A 9875-nucleotide genomic window follows, 5' to 3' on the forward strand; every position below is an offset into this window, starting at 1 on the left:
CTTGGAAATTTATATAGTGCCACCTCTTTGCTGATCATGTTCTCCTGATACTTTCCCAGTTTTCGAGATTCAAGATTTTCGCCGAAATTCCTATTCTTGGAATATTAGATAGTGCCACCTCTTTGCTGATCATGTTCTCCTGATACTTTGCCAATTTTCTCGATTCTCGCGATTTGAAGTTGAAAGTTCTCGGGAATCCAATTCTTGGAAATTTAGATAGTGCCACCTCTTTGCTGATCATGTTCTCCTGATACTTTGTATGTAAATTTTATGTGTTACAATACACAAAATTTTTCAATAATTGGAGCACTGTTGCGACAACATATCCCTGAGACTAAATCAAAGGCTTGTTTTCTGTTCCTACACTAGTGAACTAGTGCAATAAATTGGAGTAAGACAAGCATATTTTTTCTCATTCTAGCTTACTGCACTAGTTCACCAGTGCAGGAACAGAAAACAAACCCCAAGTAAAAAAAGTCCTGTACTACTTTTCCCTCCGATAAACAGTTATCGAGATATCATAAGCTTAAATGGCACCACCTTACGTCCCCCTTCGAACCAAACAACTTTTGTTTCAAACGTTTTTCCGTATCTTTCATATTTTGGAGATATTTACGTGTATTATTTAAAATGAAACATCCTGTATAGGTGTAGTACGTGTAGCTGCGTGTAGCCTAACCTCTTGGTACGTTCTGTGGGTTCTGTGTTTTTACGCTGCAACATAACCTCCAAATCGAAAAGAGCCACGCCACTCGCGGCGCGGCCGTGCGATGAATTTACGCTGATCCAAGTGGAGATGCGGGCGTGATCGAACGGTGCCTTGCAGTTAGAACATTATTATCGATAATAACGCCCCGCGAGGATGCTGCACAGCACGGCGGCCTTGTCGCCGCAGGATATTCTCAACGAGGTTAGAAAATTCATCTCCGGCGCCGTCCGGCCCTCTCACAGCACGAACACGCAGGACGTGACGCGCACGGCGTTGTCCTTGCTGAGAAACGTACCCGCGGCGAGGGACGCTGTGCTCGAGTACTTTTGCAACGTATTCTTCGTCGCGGTGACGAAGTACGTTCGCCAGATCGAGGTAGGCGGGCGCGCCGCTCGAGCTCTTCATTCATTTGCGCGACGCGCGATGAGTATAATTGACGTAATAACAATGAATTGCGATCTTGTAGACGAATCAGAGTATACCGATACCCGAGGAGAACATCATCGCGGAGATCCACGCCATCCTGAGCAGCTTCGTCAACGGCAACCCAGAAGCCTGGGCGCCCATCATATCCGCATGGTCGTTGGACCTGCTCGGTATATACATATTTCATTTAGGTCTGGGGTCAATTCTGTATCTTGCAACACAGTGAAAATGCTAAAAGCTAGTGGCAAACCACTGACTAAAATCATGTACACCAATGCCTGCTAATGTCCAGTGGGTATTATCTTGTTATCTTATTTTATAATGCTGCAGCAAGGCCTAATGCCCGAAGTAATGCCTAGTAATGCCCAGTAATGCCACAAATCTGTACACTACAATGCCCTCAGCAGTTTACCCCTCGCCGAAAGTTGGAGACAAAGCTATTCACTTTTAGCATTTTCGCCATGTGTAAGATACAGAATCGACCCCCTAGTCTACAATGTGGAGTGAGCCTGGAGTAAGAAATATTTTATTTCCTACTTTCACTTCAGCTCTTACGCTTACTCTTAGTGAATCAGAATGCCATCGGTGTTATAAATATTTACACCAAAAGCTAAAGTTTATGGTTCTCTCTTACTCCTTACTCCAAGCTTACTCCATATATTGTAGACCAGCCTTTACAGTTGTGCTGAAAATATAGAAATTCTGCGACTTACAAAGTACGCTTCTCCCGCAGGCAAACTGTCGTCCGACTATTCGAAGCGAGGCAATTTGCCGGTCAACGCGGGCATCAATGATTTCCTGCAGCAGTGGATGTCGTGCCGTGCGACGAGGACTCTGATAGACATTACTGCTCAATGCCTGCAGTGTCTTATGCACGCCGACACGGAATCTTGTATCAAGGCTTTACTAGACACCAGCGTGCTGCACAGTCCGTACTTCGATTGGGTGGTTGCTCACGTAGGGAGTTGCTTTCCGAACACTGTCATCACCAGGGTGCTGTCGTGCGGATTGAAAGACTTCTGTGCTGTGGGCTACGAGCATAATGTCAAGAATCCAAAGTTGAACTCGGTGGTCGGCATACTGGGGCATTTGGCGGGCAGTCATTTTCAAGATATCAGAAAAGCGCTGCTAGACCTATTCGAGGCAAGCTCGTCGTTTACTGCCCTGTTGCGTGTACTGACACTCTTGATTTAAATTTATGCATTATATAATGTATTCGCAATAATCTTTTAGTGGAGTCTGGAAGAAGACGTGAGTCTCGATGACGGTACCAAGAAGCAGAAACTGGCCACAGTACCGTTTCTTCTGAACCTGGCCTCGCTTTCGCAGACTCTTCTGAAAGCAATAACCAGCGACGTGTTACAAATATGTATGCTTCTGATAAAAATTATGTTGAAGTGAATTATATCATTACAATTGTATAAAATATTTGTTGCAGTGAGACCGGACGTTATACCACGACTGGCGATGTTTGCGGCGGATTGGTGTAAATACTTTGACAATCAACCGGCGGCGTTAATGGACCTGACGGTGCACTTGACGTTGGGATGCGAGCAAGGCGCGTCGCAGATAATCAACATACTGCTGGACACGAGTCTGAACACGAGCAACGTCGGCTATCACAGCGTCAACGCGGCGCAAAATGTGAAGAACATTTGTCGGGAGATACTGGAATTGGTTTTACAGGAGATCGATCTCTTGCTGAGAACGCACGGGCCGCAGTCAGCTAATATCCTCCTGCTGAGTTCGATCAAACAGGAGATGTCGTTGATAATACCAATGCTGCTGAATCCCAATCCGCTGCGTGTACAAACGGCCGTCAGGCTGTTGTGTTTTCTCAGAAGTCAAAATCCGAACATAGTCGTCTTCACGGCGTCCTACATGCTGATGAAGGCGCAAACGACGTTCCACCTCGCTGCCTTAATACGCCTTATCACCAACAACGTCGTACAGTTTCCCATGAATAAATCCGGATCCGAAAATATCCTCGCTAGTCACGATTACTTTGCACAGGTCTTGGAGCAGGCGCTTAGGGAGATGCACTATAAAAATATCATACATAAGGAAGAATCGAGACAACTGTTCAAGAATCTCATTACAATGTTGAAGCAAGTATTGTGAAACATGTACAAGTTTAAAGTAATTAAGCACTTTATAGTTTAATAATTAATAGAATCTTTTTCTATCGTTTAGATGGGAGAAATCAAATAAAGCGGCGATATTGCAGTCGCAGATGATTAGCAGAGCTCTCCGAGCTAATTTGTATCAAATATCCTCCTTATTGATGAAAAATGATGATTTCGACTTGGCGAATGATATCGTTACTCTCTTGGATCTGTTGAGTACACCCGGAAAAGATCAGGTTCTCGATGTGGAACTTATGCTGAAATTGACGAGGGCGATCATACGGCATTTCTTTTCATGCATTACTCAAACTGGTAATTAGAATTTTAACGTTCTTGGTTTTTCTTCGAGCAACAAGATATATATACGACAATGCAATTTCTTAGACGTTACGAAAAAGCAACAAGGGGTAAAGATGGTGTGCCATTTATTGAGGGATTTAGCATGTTATTCCACATCCGCGCGTGTACTGGCGCTCCGAGAGATACTAGGAAATAGTATTAATAATGAGCAGGCGAAATATTTCGGCGCAAAGGAGAAATTCGAGCCCCGTTTCGAAGAGATGTTGTTGCTACATCAGAATCATAAACAGGTAAAACTTGTGCGAAAGTGCTAAAGTATAATATATATATATATTTTAGAATACTGAAAATATTTATCCATTAGACCTCGATAAGTAGAATTTAAATGATCTCACCTCAGGTGACGAGCACGATGTTGGCGCAACGACATTCATCGGTATTTCATGCTGGTGTAATAGGACATGGTCCACGAAGGCTTCCTCCGGAAAATGCGATCGATAAGGAAGTCGTTGTTTTAAACAAAATGTTACTAGTAGACGTCATAAAGGTAGAGAATCCTATAAAATTTATTATTTAATAGGTCCCAGAACATTGCACGAAATACTCTAACAATTTCAACTACTTTCAGGCTTGTTGCAGCAACCAGGAAACGGACCGATATCCGGTCAACTTGGACGCTCTGACGATGGTCAGTTTGTTGTTGGTTGAATTGGTATCACCTGATGTTATGTACAATGGTCTGCCATGGCCTGATGAGGAATTTACAAAGGTATTATTTACGCTGAACACTTGTCAAGTTACTTGTTGTTATTTCATTGCTGTATCCCTGAGCTATTCATCATTCATACTTCATTGTTATTCAATACAACGATGGTTTTACGACAGGTCACGATAGAAAGAGATTTACAAATCCGTCGCAAGTTTAAGGACGTTCCCCTGTTGTGGACGTTGTTAGAATTGACCGCCTGGTACAGGCCGGCGTTAGCGTATTGTTCCGTTTTACTGAGAGGCATCACCGCAACTGTCATGGCTAATTGGAATACGGAGGAGGGCGTTTCGCTTGTCAATATAATGGCACTCGGTCAATTATTACCACCGCCGCTGGCGAGTATCAGGGACATCCTACCCGTTTTACAGCCTCACCAGGTACATTCTCGAGTTTCCAACGCTACTTCGGTTGATCTCATACATTCGGATTTCGTAAATTTGATTGCAGATAAACACAATAATGAGGGAATGCCTGTGGGCGTACATGCGCGAAAATGTACCGTCTCCGGCGCTATTTACGCGGAACGAAGGCACCAACATAGCCTGGAGGGATATTGACATGTCGTCGCCCAATGCACGTTTTACAGATACTCTCCGTCTAGTGTTACTGGCAAACATTCACACTTTAGGATCTTTATATTCAACGCTATTTTATAACGAAAATAAATGAGATATAATTTTTGGATAATACTTAAATTATTGTTTAATCGTATGCATTTTGTAAATATCACTAATTGACGCGTGAGACAATTAATAAATAATACGAAAATGTAACATCCGTCCTGTACCTTCTTTTACTCTGTAAGAATACATATAATTTCTCATATAAAAGCTATGTATTTTGATAATATTGGTTAATACAATGTTATCGAAATACTTGACGTCATATATGAGAAAGTCGATTTATTGCAACATGCGTGTTTCAAGATTATAAATACTAAGATTAAATATTCCCACAGGTTTCATGTATTAAACACCATTAACAGTAAGTACATTTGGACATTTAGTGTTTTCTCCTTGTTACATCGATATCCTATATAACAATAGTTATAATTCATATATATATCTATATATATGTATATCTTATAACAACCCTGAATATAAAGTAGAAAATGACAATCACATACACTGTATAAAATAGGAAGTAATCTTTACTGGTTTCTTGTATACATTCTGCTTTAAGTATGTAACATATTACATAATACATGGATCCTCCTTTCTGTGATATAATCGAACGTCATAATTCTCAATTAAGAATATGGATAGAAATTTGTTCTACAACTCTCGGAAATTATCGCTCAGTCGTGATGCGATTACGCGCAGCGCAGATTATATGCGCGCAATAAAACGTAATGAAGCCGTCGAGGAATGAAACAAGGAAGACGAAAAGAAAAATATACATATGTTTTAATATTTATAAAAGCACATTCTCTCTCCTAAATACATATGTAAGAAACAAATTAATTTATTTCGCATTTATTATCAATATATAGGAATGGATGTTACCTAAGATGAACAAACGCTGTTCGAAATTGCTGTACGAATACCCTAGGTGGGTGTCTCGTCCTAACTGAAATGATTATCTCATATAATCGTATGCAAAATCGGTTCAATTCATACATATATAAATGTCGCGATTTTACGCCATTGAGTCTTCCACACGGCTCTGTCCGCGTCAAATCACAGAGCCTGAAACGCTAGTAAAAAATGTTGAAAATATTTAATCACTTTCTTACTATGTACACGCTGCTCGTTGTACGAAAGATATTACATCTTGCATGCAAGCACGGCGGTGTACGCACGGTGGCTACATCCTCCGTGCTTGCACTCGCGAGCATTAAATGTTATGTTCGTGTTCTTATACTCTCTCTACGCTCCGTCAATGTATCTTGCCCCTATCAGTTAGTGCTTCGTGTACCATTTGACACAGCGTAGATTCAATAACGTTTAATGTAAAAATAAAGGATACGCCCTTCTGTTCTCAATAATGCACGAACAAAGATCTCACAAATGTAAATGTAAAATAGTAATATTTTCAGAATGATTTGAAAGTATATTGTGTGTCAATGGTCACGCGTTAATATATTATTTTGCGTAAAAGAAGCACATACCTTTTTTTTTTTAAAGAAATGTCCTCTCGACAGTATAATCTTTTGAGCAGAGAATCAACAATATACCAATGATAAGTTAAATATGTACGACTTCATGTATAACAACGGGGAACTTTCGTCTGGCGCCGGTGTATGTCTATCATCCCATGAGCTTCGACATAAACACACAGCTGCCAATTCGACTCTCTTACTTTACAATAAATTATTACTCAGTTCTTCAGAATTAAAAAAGTTCACTTTTTAAGTCTATAGATGAATTAAGTTTAGAAGAGTAACGTGCTCATGCCACCCATTTCACTTTGCTCCTTCACAAAGATCTCGAAGTATTGGTATATGATCGTAACAGCAAGCAAGATACCGGTACCGGAACCGATCGCGCCCAAGAAGTCCGCCAGTACGGAGAGAGCCCCGATACACAGTCCGCCGAATGCCGCGGCGGTCGGGATGTATCGATTTAGTTCGCGAATCATGGAATTATCTCTGTGGCCTCGCATCACCATCTGCTGTTCTCGCAGTTGTTTGGCAACCTGAAAGTTCAATGATGCATGTCGTAAATTTTTACATCGCGCCGAGAAGATGCACACCACCTTTTAGTGAAAGTCATACTAACATCCTTTGCCGAGCTTCCGGAGACCTCGATCCACGTCTTGGAGAAGAAAGCGCACGAGCCAAGCATGAAGAGAATGTAGAGCATGGCGTGGACAGGATCTTGAAGGATATGGCCTACCGATTCTGGTGGTGATAAGTAATAACATAACCCACCGACCGGATACGATCTGGCGGGACCTCCGCCGCCGACGTCCGACCAAACGCCCAGCAGATTCACTATAAGATTTCCTTGGAACTTGACGGCTAACATTTGAGAGATGACGTACAAATTGGACACCAGAGCCGACTGCAGAATGATCGGAATGTTGCTGGTGTAAAACAGCTTGATCGGATAGCTGCTGTATTGGCCGCGGTATCTGGCGGACTTGATCGGAAGATCCACACGGAAGCCCTAAAGATAAAATTATTTCTCGTCACCTGATACTTTCTTTACTCAAAGATCGGCACTAGAAAAACTTAATACAAGCTTGTACAAATGCCGCGTAACCTATCGGCAATTTACCTGGAAGTAGATAACGATGGCGAACACTAGAATGGTGGCGAGAAGATTCATCAGATTTGGAAGATTTTGTCTGTAGAACGCTTCGCGCAGGCCGCGAACTTTGTCCTGTCTGGTGGCCAGCAAGTGGAACAGCGCGATCACAGCTCCTTCGAATTCTGTACCGCGGCCTATCGAGTGTACAAAGACATAATTTTAGATGATCAAGAGCAATGCTTCTGTTATGCAATTTCTTTTTTCTCAACAACAAGAAAGTACCAGTGTTGACTGTGGCTGGCGAGAACGCCTTCCAAACAATGGTCTCGCAAATATTAGTCGCAATGAAGAGGGAGATGCCGCTGCCCAGTCCGTATCCTTTCTGGAGAAGCTCGTCCAGCAGCAACACGATGAGTCCGGCGACGAACAACTGGATGATAATCAGGAGACAGACGCCAGCTCCAATTTCGGTCGGGTCTCCGTACATTCCGGTCATCACATAAACGATCGCTTGTCCAACGGTAATAACCATGCCGAAAACTGCGCAAGGACGACACCAATGTTACCGCTGCTCCATTCCAACGGCGGTACGTTGGAATTCATGTTACTTACGTTTTTGCGCGCCGTTGAACAACGCTCTGTCCTTCGGCGTATCGCCGACCTCAATAATCTTTGCGCCGTGAAGCAGTTGCATGATAAGACCCGAGGTGACGATCGGCGAGATACCCAGCTCCATGAGGGTTCCTCTGTTCGACGCGAGTATCACGCGGATCCAATAGAACGGATCGGCGCTGTCCGAAGACATGATGCCAAACAACGGAATCTAAAAGTATTACGTGTTCGTACTTAATTTTGCGCATTACTTTTCCCAAGCGACATTAAAGGTCCATTAACTCACCTGGCAGCATACTAAGAAGATAAACAACGTGATCGCCGTCCATAGTACCTTTTCCCTGAACTGAATCTGTGGAGAGACAACAGAAGCGTGACTCCATCTCCTTAATATCACGATTAAGATTGATTAAAATACCGTGGATATGCGAACGTTGAAGCACGAGAAAGAGAACAAAGAAAATTACAGCTTCAATCTACGCTGTATCAGCGCGACGGACGCGCGTCATAAACAGATGGTAAGGAACGTCTCGTCTCGTGTTTGCGCGCGGCCGGGGGCCGATTCAGGAATTTAGGAAAAACGGTACGCGAAACTGTAAATACGAGAGAGAGACGGAAATAGACCGCGCTACGTCGCGCGCGTGGGACTCACCTTACGTTGCGGCTTCGCTATTTCCGGCAGTATACTGCAGAACGGCTTGATCACCTCGAGAAATTTGACTGAAAGCAGAAGGGGAGAGGAGCGGTTAAGCGGCGCCCGGGTGCGCGCGTGTCAGCGCTGACTCGCGCCGCCAGCAATATGCTGCCGCGAGGAGGTTACGCGCGCGGCTTGCGAGAAAGAGGTTGGCGGCGGGCGCGAGTCCGCGGCACGGCGGCCCTTAATTTCTGACTTGCGAGCGGCCGGGCATACTCACATCCCATCTTGTCGGCGTCGACACGGCTGTCCTGAACGGCGCGGATCGAGTGACCTTCCCTCACAGGATCCCGAGACACGACACCGTCGCCAAGTACCCACTCATCAAGCGCGCACGAACGCGGCCGCGTATGCACGACTGGCAGAGCGTAGCGGAGTCGTGGCTCACCCCGCCGACACGTATCAATATGCCAGTGTCACGTGACCTGATGATGTTGGCCGACGCGCGTCCGCACGCGCCTCCGCCGCCCGGCGCCAGGTGGCGCGGCGCGCCGGTCGGTAATAACGTTACGTGTTCGCATCGACTCTGGGTAACATTGCCGTGAGAGATGGCCCTCGGGATAAATAATTCTTCGTCTTCTACTACGTTATCACTTTAAACAGCGATGCACGACGGGTTGCATGACTGCAGGCTCGAGAATATGTCGCGCCGGTTTGCAAACGCCGAATTTAGCCGTGAAGAGAAAGATCTCTTGAAGAAGATAGATGCATGTATTTATTAAAGAAAAGTCTCACTTTTCTTTGATGTGCAGAGACGACCTGTTCGACACCTATTTTTAATTCGACGCCTCGCTGACGTTCGTTTTATTATTTGTTTAATCGCTTCGCGTGAATAAGAAATTGTATAATGTCACTCGACTTTTAGTGCGACGAAACAGTGTATAGTATTACATCTTGTGACTAACATAGTACAATAAAACTACTCCAAGTACCGTTATTATGATTATCATTGTTAATTAAAATGTTTTCTTTCGTTTTCTCACTTTATTTGATATTGTTCGAAAATAAAAGAATTATGAAACCGAGCTGACCGTCGTTAAAATTA

At 43.7% G+C, this 9875-nt stretch overlaps 2 protein-coding genes across 3 annotated transcripts; one reads left to right on the forward strand and one right to left on the reverse strand.

Annotated features, from left to right (window-relative positions):
• The first annotated feature begins 624 nt into the window (after window positions 1–624).
• Window positions 625–5103, forward strand: LOC105569476 (integrator complex subunit 5). 2 transcript variants are annotated; one of them, XM_012025979.1, is made up of 11 exons: window positions 625–1084; window positions 1176–1305; window positions 1869–2278; window positions 2369–2504; window positions 2574–3243; window positions 3329–3573; window positions 3646–3851; window positions 3962–4108; window positions 4190–4330; window positions 4447–4707; window positions 4778–5103. In XM_012025979.1, the coding sequence occupies exons 1-11, from the start codon at window positions 863–865 to the stop codon at window positions 4997–4999; spliced, it is 2790 nt and encodes a 929-aa protein (XP_011881369.1). In that variant the 5' UTR covers window positions 625–862; the 3' UTR covers window positions 5000–5103. The 2 variants fall into 2 exon arrangements, with proteins under 2 accessions (XP_011881369.1, XP_011881370.1); XM_012025980.1 differs by having other exon boundaries at window positions 990–1065.
• A 169-nt stretch (window positions 5104–5272) lies between these two features.
• LOC105569478 (protein transport protein Sec61 subunit alpha) lies at window positions 5273–9253 on the reverse strand. The gene is made up of 8 exons (XM_012025981.1): window positions 9051–9253; window positions 8789–8856; window positions 8423–8488; window positions 8137–8347; window positions 7807–8064; window positions 7552–7718; window positions 7051–7440; window positions 5273–6967 (listed from the first exon to the last, which is right to left on the reverse strand). The coding sequence occupies exons 1-8, from the start codon at window positions 9055–9057 to the stop codon at window positions 6704–6706; spliced, it is 1431 nt and encodes a 476-aa protein (XP_011881371.1). The 5' UTR covers window positions 9058–9253; the 3' UTR covers window positions 5273–6703.
• Between the last annotated feature and the right edge of the window lie 622 nt (window positions 9254–9875).

This window comes from Vollenhovia emeryi, unplaced genomic scaffold (genome assembly GCF_000949405.1).
Source record: "Vollenhovia emeryi isolate VEMERY1.0 unplaced genomic scaffold, V.emery_V1.0 DF939124.1, whole genome shotgun sequence".
NCBI classification, from domain to species: Eukaryota; Metazoa; Arthropoda; class Insecta; order Hymenoptera; family Formicidae; genus Vollenhovia; species Vollenhovia emeryi.

Excerpts from the sequence above, each read along its gene's own strand:
- LOC105569478 (XM_012025981.1), bottom strand. Across the intron at positions 8,065-8,136 it reads GTTCAACGGCGCGCAAAAAC|TTTTCGGCATGGTTATTACC; the intron begins GTAAGTAACATG and ends GTCCTTGCGCAG. Across the intron at positions 6,968-7,050 it reads CCGGAAGCTCGGCAAAGGAT|GTTGCCAAACAACTGCGAGA; the intron begins GTTAGTATGACT and ends TTGAACTTTCAG.
- LOC105569476 (XM_012025979.1), top strand. The coding sequence starts at position 863 with ATGCTGCACAGCACGGCGGCCTTGTCGCCGCAGGATATTCTCAACGAG. Across the intron at positions 3,852-3,961 it reads TACATCAGAATCATAAACAG|GTGACGAGCACGATGTTGGC; the intron begins GTAAAACTTGTG and ends ATCTCACCTCAG. Across the intron at positions 4,331-4,446 it reads CTGATGAGGAATTTACAAAG|GTCACGATAGAAAGAGATTT; the intron begins GTATTATTTACG and ends GTTTTACGACAG.